Source organism: Poecile atricapillus, chromosome 22 (genome assembly GCF_030490865.1).
Source record: "Poecile atricapillus isolate bPoeAtr1 chromosome 22, bPoeAtr1.hap1, whole genome shotgun sequence".
Lineage (NCBI taxonomy): Eukaryota > Metazoa > Chordata > Aves > Passeriformes > Paridae > Poecile > Poecile atricapillus.
The window spans coordinates 5,244,315-5,266,383 of NC_081270.1; the positions used below are offsets into that span (position 1 = coordinate 5,244,315).

A 22,069-nucleotide genomic window follows, 5' to 3' on the forward strand; every position below is an offset into this window, starting at 1 on the left:
GTTATGGCTTAAACAGACAGCTTCAGGCTATGAAGGCATAAGAACAGGTTCAGTAAAATATAAAAATCAAAGCACAGTTTGACCCTTGGTAATGTGTTTCAGGTACTCACATTGAGTGCCCAGAGCACAGAGTTTTTCCAGGTTATTACAGACTCAGCTGGTGCTGACATCTGCTGATGGAATGATGCAGGGCAGTTTGCTTTCCCTTCCTTCATCTCCTTCAACATCTTCCTGTCACACACAGCAGCTCAAAGAGTGTCAAGCCCTCCCAGCTGCCCTGAGCTTCCCAGCGTCTCACCAGTTTGCAGGCAGGTTTCGACAGTGTTCCAATCTGCTCCTGGATCTTTTTATTTGTGCAGTAGTGCCCTTGGGCAAGCTGTAGGGAACCAGCTAAAGAAATGTGCCTCATGCCCACTTTCTCTGGGGTTAATACCTCTGGATGGACCAGCCTTGTCCACACCCTATTCCTGGCTGGAGGGCAGCATGGCTTGGGCTGTTGCTTCACTCAGGGTGCAAACTCTGGAGGGGATTATCGCTTCAGGCACCTCACCTTCCCTTGTGGAAGGAACTAGTTGTTTTTGTCAAGATGGGAGGGAACTGCCCCAGCTAAGGAAACTCACTTGTCAATATTGTGTTTTCTTAAATTCTTCATAGGCAAAAACTCATCAATAACCCAGGAGCTCTGTGGGTTAAAAAAAAAAAAATCTGTAGTATCTTCATCATATGGTTTTTGGGGTGTAATGCCCATGAGAGGTTTGATATCTGTCAGGCTTTGTGTTAGTCTGAAATGCACTGCTCTGTCATTTTATGGACAAACTGCCACTGATGTCACCTCAGCATTCATGGCATGGGTTGCCCACCTGGAAAACAGACAGCATTCAACAGTGCCAGTGGACCTGTGTGCCTGGAAATCAGGAAAACACCGGAGAAGAGTTTCCAGGCTTTGTGCTTATTCACATTGTATTCATTTCAGAGATGCCACATGGAAATTCCCTATAAAATTTCCCCTTGTTCCTGACTACTGTGTGAGTGTAACTAAATGTAATTCATATTGTTCTGGCAGGCTTTCTTTGCTCATATGCTGGATATAAACAGCCCTGCAGAGCATTGCAACCCTTCCCTTGGTTGTTTGGTGTCTTCTGTTGGATCATTTGTCTTACATAACTGACTTCATCATCCTTTTGGTTATACTTTAAATGAGCCAGTGGGGGGCAGAAAACACATACAGTAATATCAGATACAGAGAGTATTGTTTGAAAATTATAGGGCTAGAAATTTCCCTGACAGGAATGGTGGTGATTTTAGTGTGGGTAGTGTTCCAGGTGTTAATTTAAGCAAAGACAGAAATTTTGACTGTCAGTAAAACTTGCCCTGTTTTTGTTTCTTCATGGAAATGTATCCTGCCTCCAAGTAGAACTTACTGAATTTAAGACAATAGAATCTAGTGGCATGATAAGTTAATTCAGGGTATAAGATTATAACAAAACCCAAAGCATTTACATTGTTCTACAGTTACACATTCACCTCAGATTAGTGTAATTAAAACATTTACTAACATATCTGGCAATACTTAAGTTTATTAAAGCTATTTTATTGAGAAAATAGCTTTACACTATTGTTATGCCATTTTATTTTGTATTGGTTTCCTTGATCATTCATCTCTTGTTGTAAACAGTTTAAGACTGACCTGAACTTTGAAATTTTTATTTTTGTTTTTTAATTTTCTCAATCATTATTCTTTCTCTCCAATGGCACTTGATACTGTCCCTCAAAGGGAGAGTCCTCCCTGCATCAGGCAGTGCAGGCCTACACTTTGTAAAGGAACTGATTTCACTTTATATTCCCATGTATCTATTATCTATATCAAATGTAGATGCATGATTTTTATAATAGATGTTATTTTCCTTAACCAATACTTGTTATAACATCTGTAGTTCCAGGCCTGCCCTTTCCTTCTCTTCCTCTCCTTCTCTTCCCCTTCTTTCATTTCTGTCCATCTTCACATTTTTCCTGCTACATTCAGTTCTCTTTAAGCTTGTCTCAAATTCAACTCCCAGCAGATTCAGGCTTTCCTAAGTCTTTGACCATACTCTTTCTACACTGATCCAGTGGATTCACACCATGTTACCTGTCCCACGTTGTTTTCAAACTTGGTTTGTGTTCTAACAGTACCAGAACTTTACTGAACCAGACCACATTGTAAACCCCGTGCTAAGGATGAGATCTGAAATTGCTACAACAAAAAGCTGAAGAACTGCTAGGGAAAGAAATGTAAATTCACCCAATTTTGCCTCTCCTGAGAGAAAATTAAGCAAAGGCCATCATGCAATCAACTTTGGGGGTAAAAAGAAGACAGATGTAATGCAGAAATTTAGGGTTATGGTTTAAAGTAAGGAAAATTGAGGATTTTTTAGAATAAGTTCGTAAGCAAAAAGAGATAGGAATCAAGAAAAGAAAGCAAGAAATGGAATTTTATATCAGTCTTAGAAAATTTACTATATTTTCCAGGCCTTTCATTCCAGAGCTGAATCCTACCACCCTACCAAAAAGCGCTAAGAACACTATTCCATGGAATCCCTCTTGCAGATGGCACCAGGTCACTTTTATACCATGGTCCTCTAATCGTTTCTTGTACAGCAGTCCATCATCTCTTAGCACATCAAATTCACAGGTCAAAATGAAAGTCTCAGGAAGCTGAGCAATAACACTGTCTTCAGCCAACAGTGGTGAAAAAACAGGGTCAAACACAGACTCAGCCAGTTCACAGAGTTCTTTTGAGGGTTGATATGTCGGACTTGGTTTGTAACCTCTTGTTTTAAACTCATGAGGGATATAGTCAGGACTCACCCATTTCTGATATTTCAGTCTCCGATCTTCTGAAACATGGCAGCCTTTAAATATTTCTTTGATGATGCCCAAGTCCAAATTAACATATTTCAGGCCAAGAACAAGGGTTCGTTCCTTTAGCAAAATGGGGACTCTCTCATTCTGCTGATAAGAAGGCAAATTTAAGTCCACACACTGCAGAAAAGGATATATCAGGATTTGTGCTCTCAGCTTTGGGAGATCTCTTCTGTTCACCAGTGCTTGGGCAACAGCAGCACTGAGTGTCCCTCCACTGCTGTCTCCACAGACGACAACACGGGAAGGGTCGACTCCGTGGTCTTGTGCAGTCCTCAGAAAGTGGATGGCAGCAGTGAGACAGTCCTCAAACTGGGCTGGAAATGGGTGCTCAGGAGCTAAACGATACCTAAAGAGGAGTGAAAGTGTTTTAGCACAGTCATTTCTACTGGGTGGGCCTGATGGAATCTTGTCATTCATTTATTTCTCTCAAAAGACAGGAAAATACTCTGCTATTATAATTGCAGCAATAGGATTTATCCAAATTAGTGCTTCTTATGTATTATTTGCTACTGTTCATGTTTGGGAGAGTCACTACACTGTTCTACCTTTGCAAAATACTTCTTTACATATGTTGTAAGTGACTGAAAGCACATGAGAGTTGTTTTGGAATTAGCTGGCAAGGCAGGTGTGTCAATCAGTAATCATTGATTCCAATTAGAAAATGAATATTTAACAACAAATTGTTGGAGAATATAAGTATAGAAAATATGAGCATAGAAAACTGATAATGAAAATCTGAAGGGTTTTCAGTGTTCTGGAAACTTCATTCTTTAAACAGAATCAATGAGTTGTTGGTTCTTCAAGTATTTTAGGATATAAACAGCAATTAGTGCAATAGTAATCAACTCTTTGTCTGAACTTTTAGACATTGTTTCTTTTAAAAGTACATTACAGGTCATCTGAGAAATATTTTTTATGGTCATCTCAGGTTGACTACAAGTGTGGATTTCGAGCTTCCATTTCTTCATGAAAATGCATCATGCCTGCAAGTAAAACTTACTAAAGAATTTAAGACAATAGAGTCAAGTGTATAGATTTCTTTTGAGGTGGGTATCTCGAACTTGGTTTGTAACTTCTTTTTTTAAATTCATCAGCTTCTTGTATTTTTCAGAACTTCTAAAATGAGTATTTGGTGTTCTGGGCAACTGTGCTTTCAAGAGAAACAGTTACACTTCAGGCTTTCAGCATAAGGTGGTTTGAATATGGCTCTAGAAAACAAAAACATCCTCATGACTTAGTAGGAGCTACAAATTAAAAAATTACTGCAATGGATTTCATTTGGAAATTAACAGTTGGGGATTAGTTGACTAATTCCTCCTGAGAGGAATTAGTGCTGGTGAAAGGCATGGCATCATTAATTATAGGTTCTGAATGTACTTTACAAGGAGCCTGACTGCAGTAAAGGCTTGCAAACGGAGGATCAGAGTGTCTGTCCACTTACCCAACACACACCACCACGGAATCGCTCTTCCTGCAGAAGTAACGGCACGTCCTTTCATAGGCCCCTATAAAACAGAATAGTTCACTGGAATTAAAACTTGCTTTAAAAATAAAATGAAAATATTCTGGAATTCTTCTCTCTCTTGAGTGGCTAATGCTACACAACATGTTTTACATGTGGGTCTGCTCTGGGCATTGCTCACCATTTCCTTACAGCTGGTGGGAAACCCAGAATTTAAACCAATGCATTGTTTTAGTCCCCTCTTTGAAAAGTTACAGCACCACTGCTGCCACTTTCAAAGTGATTTTGAAGGGGGAAAGTTGTTTAAAAAAACCAAAATAACCTGCTAAATCCAGTACAAGAATTTCTCTTGTGAATCAGGCACCATCTCATCTCTTTCCTGTTCAAATTCCAAATTGTGTTTTGTCCTTGTTTTTCCAATATAGACACACAGCATGATACATATATACATACAAGCTTGCACACACTTGTGAACAAAAAATGGGTGTTTTAAATAAGAAATAAAAGTCTAATGAAATTTTCAACTTTTCTCATAAGCATAAAGAGGAGGGAAGAAAACAGGTATTAAAAATGATCAGAGACTATTCTAGATACACAATCTATATAAATACAATTTAACATGATGCCTATTGCATGTAAGTAAATTGATTTTGCTGTTCTGAAATTATTTTTTTTTATTATTTATAATGTTAAACCTACTAACTCTTGTAATTTGAGATACACCATATCAGATTAGAAATGAATCTTTTTCTCTGTTTTGATTCTGCTGCACTTCTTGAACCTGGATTTCTCAGTCTCCTCTGAGCCGAGCTCCTTGGGGATACTCCCTCACAGGGAGTCCCGCTTATCTCAGTTCTCCAGGTGACAACAAAACTCCAAAGCTCGTTAGGATCTTGTTTCTCGTGTTTATTAGGATGTTATCACAAAACTTGGCAGGTCTCTCCAAACTTTCTGCACAAGTTTAATTCACTGCAACCTGGCACTTTTTTGCTCTGATGGCACAGAATGGCCCTGAACTGTGCACTTCTTTTATCTTTATACTTATTCTTATCCAATTAACAATAGACACGTAAATTATTTTTCTTAATGACCCAATGACCCAACACCTGTGTGCTGCACTGTGGCATTTTCTATCCAATCACCTACTACTACCCAAAAACCTCTAGAAGAGGAACATGAAGAAGAAATAAGAAGGAAAAGAGACAACACCTTAAATTCTCCATCTTGTCTTCTATTTTCTATTTTCTAAACTATTTTAAACTCTAAACTTTAACTTTTTCACTCAGTGACTTAAGAAAACTCTCTAATCTCCACACTCACACTTTTAGCTTTTCTATCTAACTTTAACAGTTGTTTTCATGTATCACCATGAAAACATGCCCATAAATTTCATGTTGTATGAAATTGAGTGTTCTCCTGGATCTCAGAGCCAGGGATCAGAGACAAGGGCTCACACTCTGTGTCTCAGACTCATCACAACTCTGCAGTGTGAGATTCTGGAGTCTTCCCTCACTGGGGATATTCCAGAGCTGTCTGGACACAATCCTGTGCCCTGTGCTGTGGGATGGCTCTGCTGGTGGAGAGAGGTGGGACCAGATGTCCCACTGTGCTCCCTTCCCTGACCCATCAGGATGCTGCATGGACTTACAGCTCATTTTATTTATATTACTTACGGATACTTCCAAGCCGGCCAACTCCTCCATGAAAATAAAGGATTCCCCTTCTTTGGCTATTGTTTGATGTTTTTAGCTGGTAAATTCTCACTTTAACCCTTTCAAACCTTAAGTCCTTGATAAGAAGACGTGTATCCTTTGATGGTGGTATTGTCTCCATTATAACCCTGAGGAGACGGACCTCTGAGATGATACCTACTTTATCCAAAAATGTTGCCTGGTGATAAAAGAAACCACAAATTACTGTAAATTTCTATTTAATCTGGAGATTGATAATGAAAAATTTTAAAGTCCATGGTCAATTTGGTAGGAAAACAATCAAACTATTAATAGTAGATAAAAGGTGTCAAATACTTCACCTTGTCAGGTGTTTCAGTAGCCATGTGCCTGAACAAAATAAGGAGAGACCAGTTACAGTATTTTAAACTTTAGTTTTGGATGAAGAAACATAGCCAATACTTTTGTTTCCCAAACTCCCACTGCTTTTAAACTTACAGGAAAAAAAATCCATAGCCTCTACCACAGCTGTCCTCCTGACCAAGAATAGCTTTGAACCCTGGCTTGATCTTCTCACAGCTCACTGATTCTTACTTAAACACTCGGGCTAAGGTTCTTATGTCACTCTGGGCTCATCTACTCCATTGCATCTGCATGGCTTTAAGCTGTTTCACTTGTAGCCTGCTCTAGTCTATTCCTGCTCAAGATGAAAAATATGAGGCAGTATCACTGTATTTCTGCTATATTGGATTCAATTTTGCACTATTTCCACAGCAGACTTCTCTAATGAGTAATTAAATTTGTTGTGCTGCCATTATTCATGAATATGCATTTCAATGAGAATTATACATATAAACGTTTGCCCTGCATAGATCTTAAAAACCTGCTGTTATGGTTTTCACCTCATATTTCACAGACCTCATGTGGCTCATGATCCTGTTAAATTTGCTGTAGGTATCCTATTTTAGGCCATCTGACGAGCTGATCCCATACACTGGAAGAATTGTCTTGTGGCAAACCTAGAGTCTCATACAGATTCCTTCTATAGAACTCCTGGTCCATGTCTGTGGGAAAATAACTTATTTATTCTTCAATTTCCCTCTGGTACTTTCTTTCCTCATACTAATAGTTTTGTAACAGTAAAGGTTAAACCTGCAATTAGCTATATTTGTATGGAGATCATCTTTGTCTTGAAAATGCTAAAATGAGTCCTAGGAGACCTCACCAACCACAGTGTTTGGTGTTGCCTTTTGTTCCAGCTGAACATTGGATATACTTGTAAACTTTAATTTTCCATGCAGTTTTGACTTCATGGATTGTCAGTCCTTGGAAGAACTTGGCACAAGTAATTTGCCCAACAGCCATAGCAGGAGTTGCTACATGACTTGAACTTTACTTGCATTTAAAGGTTGGTTTAGCCCTCCTTTAATGTCCTTTTCACTGTGCTCCTTTCAGGCAGTGTGTGACAGTCCTTATGCTTGGCCTCTCACTGGCCAGCAGAAAGGATACAAAATTATAAGATCAGAAGTTTAATTAGCGGTAAACTTCTAAATTCTGCAGTTTCACTTTTAAAAAATGAATTACACAAAAATAAAACTTTAATGGATAAAGAGTAATCACACAGTGTTTAGAAAATGTGGATGTTTATACACTGTATAATATTTGTAAGAAAATTAATTTTGACTTCAATTCCTATCCTGTTTTATTGGTTTGCTGTAAAAGCAGTGTTGAGGTCTGGGTGTGGTACCAGAGACATTGTGAGTCACCTTCTTGGGAGCTCACTACTTCAAATAAAGCTTAGCAAACAATGGGGCAGGGAAAGAAAGGAAGAATTAACAACGTTAGAACGTAGAATTGAAGTGGAATGTAATGCACAAGCCAAAGAGACGGAAAGGTTTTATTCACAATTTAAACAACTAAAAGAAGCTTAGTTTAGGTATCACAGAAGGGTTTTTTAAATGACTGGGGCAACAGTTAATCCAGGACAGGATGATTGATGAAACACAAAGACAAGTGCATGTCATGTTTTAGTTTTGAAAAGAAACAAGGATGAAAAGCGAGGAAGGATCAAAAATGTGCCAAAAACAATGACACAGAAAGTCACTTTAGATATTACGTGTGCTGTCTTCAAAAGAGAAAGTTGTTTAGGCATATTGAAAGGCAAATGATGATGAATGTGGCAGCTCTCTTCAGATGGCTCAGGAGGAGAGTGACAGGGTTGTAGGAGAGAGCTGAGATCACAGACATCATTTAGCTGCTCACTCTGTAAGCAAGCACGGTGTTACACAGAGCAGAAATTCCACATACACAAGGCAAGTGACCTTCTAAGCCTTCCAGCACTGCCTTGAGGCAGCAGGCAAGCAAAGCTAAAACACAGGCTGTCAGAAAAAAACTGGGAATTGCATTCTGCCCAATTTTATCTTTCAAAAATACTGCCTTTGCTGCTGTATAGCAAACAGGGGAGTCTGTTATGCCCAGCACAGCTGAAGGAATCTGCTTGCATCACCTAATCAGTCCACTTGTATATTTGCAATTTATTTAAACATTGATTCTAAAAAAACATCACCAAACCATTATCACTCTAACAGAAATAGAATTATAAACCTCAAGCTTTAATTTTTACTTACCAGACCAAGCCCAAAGTTCATGCAGTAATGAAGAGCATAAAGCTTTTGGCGCTCACTCATTTCACGAGGAATTTCTCCTTTGGGGTGCTCATAATAGAAAGCAATTGCCACAATACCAGTCAAAACGGCGAGAAAAATGGCCAGGAGAAGTTCCATCTTGCTGTGTTGGTAGGAACCCAAGAAAGAACCAGCTGTTGCCTCCTCCCCCTTTTTCAGACTTTTGGATTTCTGAAGGTAAAGGCACAGGATTAGCTGTTCTCGTCATAGCTCATAATCCAGCTTTTGAAAATGCCGATAGGAAGATGAAAACATGTCATAACCCAAACATACAATTAGACAGTAACAATTAATTGTGGAAGAGTCTTGCACAAGTGGTTTTCACATTTGCAGGAACAAGGCTGTGCCCATCACAGCAGAACCATGATTTCATGGACCATTGTCACGTCAGTTTACAAGAAGACAAAAGTTTGTTCTGTCTCTGTTTTTTGATTACAGGCAAGTCTTTATTATTTATGGGTTCCTGCAGAGTATTTCTTGGAAATCATCTTCCAAGCTGCTTAGATTCTTGCTTTGTTGTGCCTCCATACCTTACTTTTTCAGACTTCCATGGAAATCAAGGCTCAGTGTCACAAACATGTTTCATCACTTGTGATGGAAGATTTTGGATGCTGCTGCCATTGCACCTTTGAGTCCAGTGGAGCCAGAGGCAGCTGCAGCCTGGTCTGAGAGCTGTTCCTGCCTCATCCTCCTCAAAAGCTCTTCTGCTGCACCAGCTACTGTGTTTCCTTGGTTTTTGTATGTTTTTTTATCTGCCTCTTGGTTGAGCCTGGCAGTGCTGCAGTCTCTGTCATCCAGGAAGATATTATGTACAGATGTCATTCCAGGTAGAAATACAATTCCAGCCATGAAGAATAGACTTCATGGTTTCAGGGCTAGTAGCACTGACTAGACATCAGCAGCCCACTCTTCTGTAGTGAGCTCTTAGGATCTTCCTCTGGAGCTAATATATTTTTCCATACACAAATAATTAGTGATGAGATTTAACCTGAAGCAAAAACAAAATCTGTAAAGCACAGCTCATGTGATGTCACCTTTGGGAACAGTGTGTTTTTAGCAGTCTGCTCAGACTGTGAAGGCAGCAGATTCTCATTCTGAAAAATCACAGTGTGGGTAAAATAAGTGTGTACATTTTTTTCTTTAATAATTATAAAATAATATAAGGGATGAGCTGACATTGAATTGTATAATAAAATGAAACTAAAGACAGAGAACCCCGGGGCTTTAGCATGCATAGTCCATGACCCGCATAGGAAATGGCTCAGGCTTGATGCTGGACTTCAGAAACTGTTTAGAATAAGCAGGATGGAGCTTCATTTTTGAGTCTGGTGTTACACTTTCTGAGAAGCAGCTGATTCCATGTTCTGCTCTCTCTGCCCAAACTGTTTCTTCATTTTATCCAACAACTCTCTGTGGATTTTCGTTTCCCAATGTTCTCGTGCCTCTCCCTTGTAAGAAGGTTACTCATATGTTAAGTGTAAAATCAGATTCCTTTCTGTTTATCCTTCTGGATAATGGCATTTGATGCCCATCTTGATAAGGGATTTCGGTGAAAGGCACATTGCCTGGGGACTGGGACACTCTTGGGAAATGGCAGTGGTGAATTCAAATGCATCAGGACAAAGGTGCACAGAGGGTTCAGCTTTCTTACAGCTCAGATGAGCACTGGGAAATTCTGTTGCACAAAACACGATTGCAGCTCCCTCCTACAATGTTTAATAGTGAAAGTAATTAATTAGCATATGCCAAACTCTGTTTTTCCAGTGAGTGAGGTGTGTTCTAAGTACGCCTACCAGATTTGGCCCCTCTGGGGACCTAAGAATGCTCTTGACACCTGTGACAGATCCTTTGTACTGCACTTCTTACCACCTATTGTTTATCTATGGTCTTAATCTTTTTGCTGCCAATTCACCAAGAGCTGGTAGGTCTTGGACTCATTTGGAAACATTGGCAAGGTCTGGACATCACAGCTCCCCCAGAGCTCCACACAAAGACTGGATGTGCTGGAAGCTGTCAAAGAAACAAACTAGTTGGTTTCTGAAATAATAATGTTTTTTTTCCCTTTGGGCATTGCAGGTACGGAGCAGTACTTAATGCTTTGTAAACTTAGTCTCAGCAATTCACAATTGTGAGGCCCAGAATGGAGAAAACCATTCCCTAAATAATCTTTCAAATAAATGCTCTCTCCAGCTTTTGATAATTTTTTGACCTTGTCTGTGCTCCTGTGAGATAGAGCAGGGGATAGACCAGGCCAAACCCCTATTTTCTCCTACACCAGGGACTCCTTTTCTTACTAATTTCTGGTGAAAATCTTAATGTCCAGGCCTGAAATCTTGTCATTCCTTGTTCTTTTTTTTGTGATATGGGTGCACATCCAAAGGGGAAAGACTGAGCCAAATGTAACAGATGTTAAACATTCCCTGCCTCTGGATCATGGTGCTGATTAGATGGCAACAGAACTCACTGTAAGTGGAAACCTGTACTGGGATACTGGGAAGCGTTCCAGAGAAAGTGTTTCATGACCCAAGAAGCTCCTTCTGGGTTCTGCAGAGCGTGAGAGCCATCTGGTGCTGGAAACCTGAACTTGAACAGGAGCTGGGCTTGTCAGTCCTCACTCTCTGCCTGCATAATTCCTTGAGGAATGACTTTGGTGTCCATAATTCTGTAGGTGTAGGCATTGACTGTCATTATGTTTTGTACTTGAAAATGCCATGCTTTGGCAACTGTGTCTTCAAACATTCTATCTTAGCAATGCAAGGCGCATAGCAAATCTGTAATTAATTAAATTAATTAAAATAAAGTACAGGAAGTTCCATGGAGACAGTTAGATTGTATGATTTCTTAAAGTTTAGAAAATCTGGGAGTCATGATTAAACAAAGAATACATTATTTCAGCACTTGCTGTTCTCTGCTTACCCATCTGCACTCAGTGGTTATAGCACATGATTAAAAATATGTGTTCAAGAGAATTAATAATGCTGTTGACATATTATAAAGCTAGATTTGTTATTATTTGTAATAGACCAATGGATAAAGGACCATGGAAAAATCTCAGGAGTAGATCAGTGTCAAGTTTAGACATTGACCCATAAATGAGAAATAATTCCAGATAAAGGAAAGAAAACAAGCATTGGGTAGCTGAACTGACAAGGAGTATAATGCTGCACTGAACTGTGGGTAAAATACCATGAGATCATGTGTGACCATCTCATGACTTACAAAATGCAAGGTGGAATTGTACAGACCTCCTTAGTTCTGGTGCTTGCCAACCTTCTCCAAATTCTCTAAATTCTCCAATATCACTTCTTGCAAGGTTTTTATAGCAGATACAGGCTCTGCTGGCCCAGCTTCAGGTACCAATGTGTGAGCTGCTAACCCAACCTTTGTCTTCATAACCAAGGCAGATCCTGAAGTCCTCAAAGAGTGGAACACTCAGAACTATCACATCATTTACCCCTGGAAGCATTTCTTAACTTGAAGAGCAAATTGCTATGCCTGCAACAGGAAAAATTTAAACAAATAAACTCTCTGTTGTGTCAACAGAGCATGAAGAGATGTAATTTCATTTTTCTGAGAGGGACTGGAGAATGGGAACCCTCAAGTAGTGACTTGTTGCTGCAGGGATGTGAACCAGCTCACCTGTCACCAGCGTTCATTAACATGGTGACAACCCAGAACATTCAGCCTTCTGTCTTCTTCCTGCTCAGTCTGCCTGGCACACAGCAGACATGTACTAACCTCCTTCCACAGTCATGTGTGCATGGATGTTACAAAGGCAAGGTGCTTGCACAACAGTTACACATTTTACAATTCCTAGGCGTTGCATGCCCAGCTATTTTGCTATGCAACAGCAATTATCTTTGTTATCTGTGTTTAGCAAGGGTGGATCTCTTCTAATAAACAATGTAACAATTACAGCAATGTAACAGTTGAGCTCAGATTTTTCTGTGGCTGTGGATATCCACAGAAATTATTTGGCAGGTTCTGTGTTGTTTACATCCTTTCTCCCCAAAAGCCAGGTAAGCTGAATATAATCAAATGCTGCTCAGAAAGGAACTTTATAGAACATAATTTAGAGGATATTCAGTTACTTTTGAGCAGTTCTCCCTCACTTCATCTCTGTTGCAGTCTCAGGCACCTCCTGGTACCCATCTTGTGCAGCGTGTGAGCTGTACCAACCTACCTATCCCCCATTTCCCTTTAAAATCAGGTTTGTAAGTACACCCAATTCCTTCCTTGAGATTTTAAACATAAATGAAAAGCTATTGTTTGTCTGTACAGACACTCTGATGGTGATTACCTTTCATCCCAATCTCCACTCTCCAGAGATATTGCCATGCTGATTTTGGGGGCACTAGGTGGGCATGCACGTGCACATGGCTAATTACTCACACATTGCATGTGTTTTTTACTTACACATTCAGAATGATTTTTGTTATGGTGAATTTTTATTCTTTGACATAGGAAGAGAACAAAAATTCTTACAATGCAAGAAGAGAACATCAAAGCAAGCTTATAAACATCATGTTCCTAAGTAATAGCAAGTAAAAATCAGAATTCAGCAGACCATGCTCACGTCATAAGTTCTTGCCTTTACTCTAATGGGCAAATAGTTAGTAAATAGTTAATCCAATCATTTAATTGAATCACACTCTTTCTATATACCAGTGCACTGTATGCAAGAAAATGATTTAATAGCATTTTATAAAGTTTACAGCATGGTCAATTATTGTCCTTGATGATGGGAAAGAGAAAATACCATATCCAAAAAATCCCAGAGCACAGTGAAAGCCTTTTTCCACATGGTGCCAGGTCACACGTACATTGTTGTCCTCTAAGCGTTTCTTGTACAGCAGCCCTTCATCCCTGAGCACATCGTGCTCACAGGTGACAATACAGGTGTCAGGGAGGCCACAGACAACAGCATCCTCCGCCAGCAGCGGGGCCACCCAGGGCTCAAACAGTTCCTGCACTTCTTCATGGACTTGAGGTAAAAACAAAGTGGGGAGTGGTGGTTTATAGCCCACTTTAAACACGTCTGGAATAAGATCTGCATTTATCCATTTCTTGTATTTCAAATTTATACTCTCAGGAACATGAGAACCAGCCAGAATTGGTTCCTTCAGGGAGCAATCCTTATTCAGGTACTTGAGAATGAAATGGACTGTGCGCTCCCGGGACAGGAAGGCAACGGCAGCGTTTTTCTGGTGAGATGGCAGATTGAAGTTCAGTGCTTGGAGAAATGGATAGATCAGCACCTGGGCACGGATCTTTGGGATATCTGTCCTTTGTCCTAGTTCTTGGCAAACGCTGGCAGTGAATGTGCCCCCTACACTGTCCCCACAAACAATGATCCGAGAGGGATCCACCCCGAAGCTCTCTGCAGTCTTCAGGAAGTGCACGGTAGCACTGAGACATTCCAGAGTCTGGGCTGGATACCTGTGCTCAGGTGCTAAATGGTACCTGAGAGGTGGAAAAGGCAGCTGGTGTTACACATTCTGAGTGTCTCATCTGAAATACATCCCATGCAAAAATTCCCCCAAACTAATATTAATTACATCACTAATTATCTCTGGTTTAAAGTTTTTACATGCTGAAGTAAACCAGAACAATTTCCCTCCCTTCTAAAAACCAATCCCTTCCAATTTAATAAAATCCCTTAATAATAAACTTTTTCAAGGAAGAATTTGTTGAAATGATGATGTCTTTATACCATCACATATTTTCCATAATCAAAACATCTTTATAGGAAGCAGTGGTCCATGCTGGTTTTAAAAAATACTAAATTTTAGACTCATTATTTACTCTTCAAAATCATCCCAGATGATTTGAAATATTCCCCTCAAATATTAAAATCTGATGTTTGGCTTATAATTTCTTATTATCAAACAAAGGTCATGATTTCTGTGGTGATAGTGATGTACAATGAACAAACCTGTAACTCTAACCCTGGCTCAGGTATTTCCATTGTCATTGCTCCCACATAACAGCAGTGTGGGGAACACAGCACTAGAGCTCAGTTTCTTTTGTTATATTCAAAGAAATGTAGGTTCAGAGGTGTGTGGGAAGCAGGGGGAAAGCAGCAGAGTTCTCTAATTCTGGGATTAGCACAGGTTGGAACTCACTTACCCAACAGACACAACCACTGAATCAGATTTTCTGGCTATGTACCGGCATATTCTTTCATAACTTCCTGAAGAAAAAGTGGTTTTGATGTAATTAACATCTCAGAAAACTTCAGTCAATACTGTCCTGTATATTTTTATGACATATTACCACAATAGGCTGTCACCCCCTTGCCTATTTAGTGAGTACCCAAATTTTCTATAGGATAAAAATAATCTAGACTTTCAGTCATCAGGACTTGCTGTGTAATCAATACATTTAGAGAGTTCATTGATCTGTGTGGAAAATAAGGAATCATTATGATTATTACTTTTAGAGAATGGGCAGTGGTTTTACACTGAGTAGGATAGAGTTCATTTGCATGTAAAGAACACATTTTTATTATGAGGGTGCTGAGGCCCTCACACAGGTTATCCAGAGCAGCTGTGGCTGTTCCATCCCTGGAAGTGTCCAAGGCCAGGTTTGACAGGTCTTGGAGCAACCTGGAGTAGTGGAACGTGTCCCTGCCCATGGGAGGAGGTGGAAGAAGATTGTATTTAAGGTCACTTCCAACCAAACCATTTTATGATCCTAATGGGTCTATGGTAAAGAATGCTATATCCTATAAAAATAATTTAAATACTAAATAAGTACAGATTGGAGAGTTTAAAATGTTAAAAATAAGCACTAAGTGCCTTCTATCTCCAGTCTCTCCAAATAAGGTTCAGTCACTTCTTAGGGTCAGGAGTTTTTAAAAACAGGCAGTTAGCAAAGCTAAATAGTCACATTTTCTCTTTCAGTTCCTTACTGATGCTTGCGAAAATGCCGCATCCTCCGTGGATGAAGATGACTCCTCTCCGTTTGCTTGCAGATGCTTCTCTTGGGAGGTAAATCCTTACAGGCACCCCATCAAAATGGAGATCCTTAATGAAGAGCTGGGAATCTGGGCACGCCGGGATTCCATCCGTGATCAGCCTGATAAGTGTGAGCTCCTCCACGATACCCAACTGGTTTAAGGTCTTTGCCTAGATAGATAGAACAGGAAAAATGAGAAATTACTATTGAAAATACAAATCTTCCCGCTTTGTAAAGGCCACTAACTACTTTTTCCTACACTCTCTTTAGGATAATTGGGTTGGTTACTTGGTAGTTTTTAGTTTTCCCACAAATAGGTGTCTTTGGGATTTCTGTTAAAAACATGAAAGTTTACATCCTCGTGATTGTGGGAAGAATGTTGTAATACTTGTTCCATAAAATGTCTTATATAAATACCTTCTAGTTCCTGTGATCTGGATTTACCACAAGTAACAACAGGCATTTGCTCAGGTGTGGAAGCTGGGAGGCCTGAGGCTCCTTTCCTAATGAGTGAATAGAAAGAGGCATTTCTTGGGGACAGTTCCAATTCTGGGTGTGTTAAAGCATGCTCTGGAAGTGTCTGTTCATCTCCATGATTAACTGTACTTCAGATGCCTCAGTTAAAATATTTAAGGTTAGGTGAGATGAAAATCTGTCTCATGACAGGATTATCATGCTGGGGGGAAAACCAAGACTGAGTGACTTAATGATGTTGGGTTATCTCCCTGCCAGGGGTCAGTGAGAACAAGCTGTAAAAAAATCATTGTGTCTATAATCATAGGGGCTGCTGGCCCAAGTGAGGAACTGATGAAAATGGTTCTGAATCTTATCTCCTCCATTAGTGAAACCACTGCCTTTTTCAAGATCTCACAGCTATTCAGAAATGACTCTGCAGTTTTTACATCTAATCAGCAAAAAACCAAATATTCTGAAGACAGGCAAGGTTTGTTAAATGGCCTTATCCAAGGCCAGTCAACTGCTGATAATTAAGATAGTCTAAAGATCACACTGAAATCCTCCTTTGAACACATGTAATGGATGCATTTCCTGCTAGAACAACATTTCCCTTCCTATTACATGGTGACTTAAATGCCCTTCTGGACTACTGCAATTCATTCTTCTGGAATGATGATAATCATCACAAGGCATTTGCAAATTGTACTGTTGTTCTTTTCTAAGCCACAGAAGTCTCTGTATCAATTCCTTACAAACTGAAGACCAGTTTTGCTTATGTGAATTGCTTTTTTCAACCTGTGTATCACAGATTCTTTCTTCCTAATAATCTACACCAGTTTGCAATAAACAAATTGTGTGAGGAGCAATAAAAGAAATCACCATAAGCCATGGGAGAAAATCAGTTAGAAACAAATGTGGGAATCCAGAGATGATCTGGTGTTTTTTCATAACACTCTGCCACCAGTGCCAGCAGTGCTTAGGGTAGTTTAAGAGACAAGTGGATGGCCACAGTTCTTGCCTTGCATTTGAAAAAGCACATTTTAAGGTATCATGGCAAAGGGGAAAACTCCTTTAAGACCCAGTGCAATGGTGGCAGAAACCACAAGGTGAATCTAATCTTCTCCAATCAGCAATTTTCAAACCTCTCATGACTCTTAAGTCAGTCCATCTGTCAGAGTTATGGTTTTGGAATGTTTGAAGTTGGCAGAATTGCCATTTAATCTCATTGAATTTTCTAGCATCCTTGAGGTTTTTTAGGGCTTTCAGATGACATTAATATATATAATAAACTCGGTATCAGAGTATCCTAGCTAAATATCCTCTTTCCTTGCCTTGTCTCAGGAGTTCCTGACATCACAGAGGCATCTCCAAATTTAGGGGAAACACTGTCATGAGGGAGAAGAGGGAATTTGGTATGTACTCTGTTGAAAAACTTCTTAATTAATAGTTAGGAAATACTTCGAAACCTACAGCAACACATTCAAAACCTAAAAGGTTTGACTATTTCTAGACAGATGTGGTCAGTGTTAGTAGGTGAAATATATTACATAAACCAGGTCCTAAAATATGCATGTGTATGAAAAGGACCATGTCAGCTTTTCTCGTGAAACACCGTCTTTCAAAAACTATTTGCTGGAACACCTAAATTCTGGCACCAACTGGCTTTTTATGTGGAAGATCATATGGGGACCAGATTTTTACTTTAAAATAATTACAAAATCACATGCCAAAAGCAGCAAAACCCACTCAATTTGAGCTTCATGGACTTTAGGACTACATCAGACAGCTTTTCTGTCAGTCACTCTGAAGTGTGCTTTTCCAACCACAGTAATTATCATCAAAGCTTCAGATCACAGTGCAATATGCACAGTTAGTCTGAACACAGATCTGTCTGAGTAGTTTGAAACAAAAGCCAGGAGGCTTCCTCTCATCTCTTGCATTTGGCATGGTCATTGATCTCTTCATGACAAGGGATGTGCACAGATGCAGCAGGAGCATCAGTTGTACCTTCTGGTTGAAGGCACACATTTAGCTGGTGCTGCAGCTTTTCTAAGACATTGCAGGTAAGGTGGAAGAAAAGAGGAGAGAACTGTCCTGTATTGTGGAAAAAGAGGTTTTTAAAGGAGCATACAGTACAGGAACAGCTTGATGGCACAGGAAGAGCAGCATTCATCAGGATGAACAGGAAAAGTTAATTTCACACGTGCCATACACAAAGCATTATGCACTTATTAAGAAACCTGTGAAGTCCTTACTGTGAGGGCTGCTCCTCTGAGCAAAAACATTACCCAGAAATTCACCCAAAATACCAGCAGATGCCTAAAGGCTTTTGAAAGAAAAATAGGGGAGTGGATTCAATGCACAGCAAGTGGTGAAATGCATCTTTAAAACTATTCAGAAAAAGGATGCTGAACTTTAGGGAATGTATTATCAATGAAGACAGCATACACACTTATTCCATAACAGACACTTAAAAGCTGTGAAAATGGGTTAAAAGTATCACCTGAAATCACTTTTCACCCATCAAATAGGGAAACTAGAGAATTTAATAACATTGTCCTATTATAATATTACTGTCATGTCATTATATTAAGTTTATATATAACATAACACAAAGAGCAGTGTGAGATATGCAGGGACAGCAGCATCTTCTTTCACAGCAGACAAGGCAGAAAAGTACCACTGGAGAATCAGGGACAACCACTGGATTTGATGAATGCTGTAAGGTCAAGCAAACCACCTAAATCTTGAATAGATTGTAATGGCCCAAATCACCTCTCAGGATGTGGGCCCAAGTTCCTGTGTTCTTTCTGTATAAGTGGGGATTAGAGAATTGAGGTGAGTTTCATACAGACATCAAAGAAACCACTCTGATTTTCCTGCAGGCTTTCTTTTGACATGTTACATGCCAGACATGACAGGGCTTAGGCTGCTCCTACATACTCCTGTTGCCTGCTTTGAAAGCTTTTTGGGAGAAAGCTGTTTCTTTCTGTGATGGCAAAGCCCACAGCACAGTGAGTCTGGCTTCCAGGTACTTAGATAATAAGTGAGAACAGGCCTAAACCTGCTTTGGCAGGAGGTTCACTTAGATGACTTCTGGAGGTGTCTTCCAACCTACCTGATCCTATGATATTTAACTAGGACTCTGTAATTCAGTCACTGCAGAATAAGAACAGAAACAAGGGTAAGAAAATTACTGCAAATAACTCAGAATTTAGGAAATTGCCTTACATATATCAGAGTGCATTTAGACATAGAAATTTGGGTCATTATTATTCGTGTGAATTATATCCACAGGCCTTCTGTCAGCCACAGGAGCAGTCATTTCATTATAGAAATATACAATTGCAGCATAAGAATGGATATCTCAGTATTAAAAGAACTCACCTCATCCTGGCTGCTTTATATATGGTAATAGAAACCAAATCAACCTTTGGCCTTTAAATCTGTGTTAGTGTGTGCTTCCCATTACATGCAGTTGCAGTATTTAAATGCATATCTTCATAGTCAAGCCTTTCCTCTTCTGAAAATCCCAGTATCCCAGAGCATGATAAACTCACCAGAATTTCCATCAGAGTGTACATACGGTGATAAAAGCGGAGCTTTGCTGGCTGGTCAACATCAGGAGGAATCTCTCCCTTGAAGAAATGACTGTCAGGTGCAATTAAAACCAGCAATACAAAAACAACTAAAATTCCTGCTATTAAAACCAGAATATAATAGGATTCCATTGTTCTGTGGTGAGAATAATTGGACACTGTTGATATGGTTCTGTCAGTATTTATATCCTCCAGACTGATTCCACAGAGAAGTCATTTGCATACCAAATTCCCCCTGCCCTTCTCCTTCAGGCAGGGCTGCCAGGTGCTGGAAGCCTGCAAACATCCGGCTGTGACAGCTGCACTTGGCATGATTCAAGCTCATACGTAGCACAGTCACTTCCAGGAAACACCATCCTTTTGTATATTCCAAAACTGCAAATGGGCTTTCTTTTTTATCTGCTTTATAGGCCTGAAAAGCTCTCTGGGGTGTTTTGCAAGTGTACCAGTGAGTGTCTAAGAGCCTATGTAAGAGTGGCCGTGCTGGACTCCAGTCTCCCTCCATGGTCAGGAATTGCAGTGGTTCTGCTCTTGGAATAGGTCTGAAGGATGGTTCCAAGGCTTTTTGCTCAGTGCTGATCTTTTCCCCTGCTCACTTGCTGAGACGGACAGCTGGTCAGAACAGTTAGAACAGGCATTCTGAACTCAGTTTCAAGGAATTCTGCTTTTGGAGATCCACATAGACCTGTCAGTTATTTGCCAGCCTGAGTGTGCAGCAAGGAGCTCTGGGCTCATCAGTGCTAACACAGGGAAACTTCTTGACTTGAAGAATTTTGGCTCTACCCCTCTGTGCTGATTCTTTCTAAAGAAAAGATTTTGATATCTTTACAACTCCATATTTTGCTGTGTTTTCCAAGATGATGTGTTATCCATGGCTGTAATTCAGGTGTGATCAGAGCATACGGTATCCAAATGCTTGCACCAGAGGAGGTGGTGACAGTGCAGGAATGAGTCACCAAGTGTAACTCTGTGTATTTCTGTCCACCATGTGACTGGACAAAACTTGTTTGGGTAACATTAAAAAGCAAACAAGTTTTTTAGCTCAGCTTGACATAAGCAATGCAACCTGTGCTCATCCTCTGAACACTGAAACATTTCTTTATCTCCAGTAATCTCCCCAACAGTCCTTTTAGAAATCCTTATAAAAGCTTGTAATTGTGGCCATAGAAGAGAAGTACTCCTTTTTATGAGCCACAGGATTCTGCATTTGGCTAATCTACCTGCAGTGTATTCCCTCAGAGAGATCTTCACTGTAAAAAGGTGAGTCCTTTCTATGTTTTCTTACATACTTTAAAAAAGCAGACAAAATATATCTGCAAGCAGACAAAATATATCTGCTTAGAAAAATCCCATTTATAAAAAATAGGCATTTCAGCAAAGAACAAGAAATTTCAATGTGAATTAGTCAGTGGGGTAAAAAAAATTTAGCTGTGTGGAATGAGTAAACAAGATGAGTCATAAGAGATAAAATACCAGATGATGAGTGACCAGACTGGATTCTTAAGAGAATAGGTCTAACCCTTAACTTCACTGGAGGTCAGCAAGTACAGATGATTGAATTATGTGGTTTAAAATTAAGATAGATAGATAGATAGATAGATAGATAGATAGATAGATAGATAGATAGATAATAGATAGATAGATAGATAGATAGATAGATAGATAGATAGATAGATAGATAGATAGATAGATAATAGATAGATGATAGATAGATAGATAGAGAAATAGATAATAGATAGATAGATAGATAGATAATAGATAGATAGATAGATAGATAGATAGATAGATAGATAGATAATAGATAGATGATAGATAGATAGATAGATAGATAGATAGATAGATAGATAGATAGATAATAGATAGATAGATAGATAGATAGATAGATAGATAAATAGATAATAGATAGATAGATAGATAGATAGATAGATAGATAGATAGATAGATAGATAGATAGATAATAGATAATAGATAGATGATAGATAGATAGATAGATAGATAGATAGATAGATAGATAGATAGATAGATAGATGATAGATAGATAGATAGATAGATAGATAGATAATAGATAGATAGATAGATAGATAGATGATAGATAGATAGATAGATAGATAGATAGATAGATAGATAGATAGATAATAGATAGATAGATAGATAGATAGATAGATAGATAGATAGATAGATAGATAGACAGACAGAAAAGACACTATGGATAAGATCATGAAATCCATGTAAGTAATAACATGGAATTCTCAGCTTAACTCAGCAGGCCTGGACCTTGTCATCACAGTCATTTTTCCAATTCTGATGCAAATGAACTGACTAAGCTGGGGAATA

General features: G+C 39.3%; 2 protein-coding genes across 2 annotated transcripts; both read right to left on the reverse strand.

Moving 5' to 3' along the window:
• Positions 1–2,472: 2,472 nt before the first annotated feature.
• Positions 2,473–8,819, reverse strand: LOC131587425 (arylacetamide deacetylase-like 4). Its single transcript, XM_058855302.1, has 4 exons — positions 8,664–8,819; positions 6,040–6,256; positions 4,346–4,409; positions 2,473–3,250 (listed from the first exon to the last, which is right to left on the reverse strand). The coding sequence occupies exons 1-4, from the start codon at positions 8,817–8,819 to the stop codon at positions 2,473–2,475; spliced, it is 1,215 nt and encodes a 404-aa protein (XP_058711285.1).
• Positions 8,820–13,411: 4,592 nt separating this feature from the next.
• LOC131587515 (arylacetamide deacetylase-like 4) lies at positions 13,412–19,867 on the reverse strand. The gene is made up of 4 exons (XM_058855451.1): positions 19,697–19,867; positions 15,634–15,850; positions 14,850–14,913; positions 13,412–14,183 (listed from the first exon to the last, which is right to left on the reverse strand). The coding sequence occupies exons 1-4, from the start codon at positions 19,865–19,867 to the stop codon at positions 13,412–13,414; spliced, it is 1,224 nt and encodes a 407-aa protein (XP_058711434.1).
• Positions 19,868–22,069: the final 2,202 nt, after the last annotated feature.

Bases quoted from the DNA above. Each gene is read 5' to 3' on its own strand.
- LOC131587425 (XM_058855302.1), bottom strand. From the start codon at position 8,819: ATGGAACTTCTCCTGGCCATTTTTCTCGCCGTTTTGACTGGTATTGTG. The intron at 6,257-8,663 runs GTAAGTAAAAAT...TTTTATCACCAG, and splicing joins TGAACTTTGGGCTTGGTCTG to GCAACATTTTTGGATAAAGT. The intron at 4,410-6,039 runs GTAAGTAATATA...TCTGTTTTATAG, and splicing joins TGGCCGGCTTGGAAGTATCC to GGGCCTATGAAAGGACGTGC.
- LOC131587515 (XM_058855451.1), bottom strand. From the start codon at position 19,867: ATGGAATCCTATTATATTCTGGTTTTAATAGCAGGAATTTTAGTTGTT. The intron at 15,851-19,696 runs GTGAGTTTATCA...CTATCTATCTAG, and splicing joins ACACTCTGATGGAAATTCTG to GCAAAGACCTTAAACCAGTT. The intron at 14,184-14,849 runs GTAAGTGAGTTC...TCCACCTCTCAG, and splicing joins TCAGTGGTTGTGTCTGTTGG to GTACCATTTAGCACCTGAGC.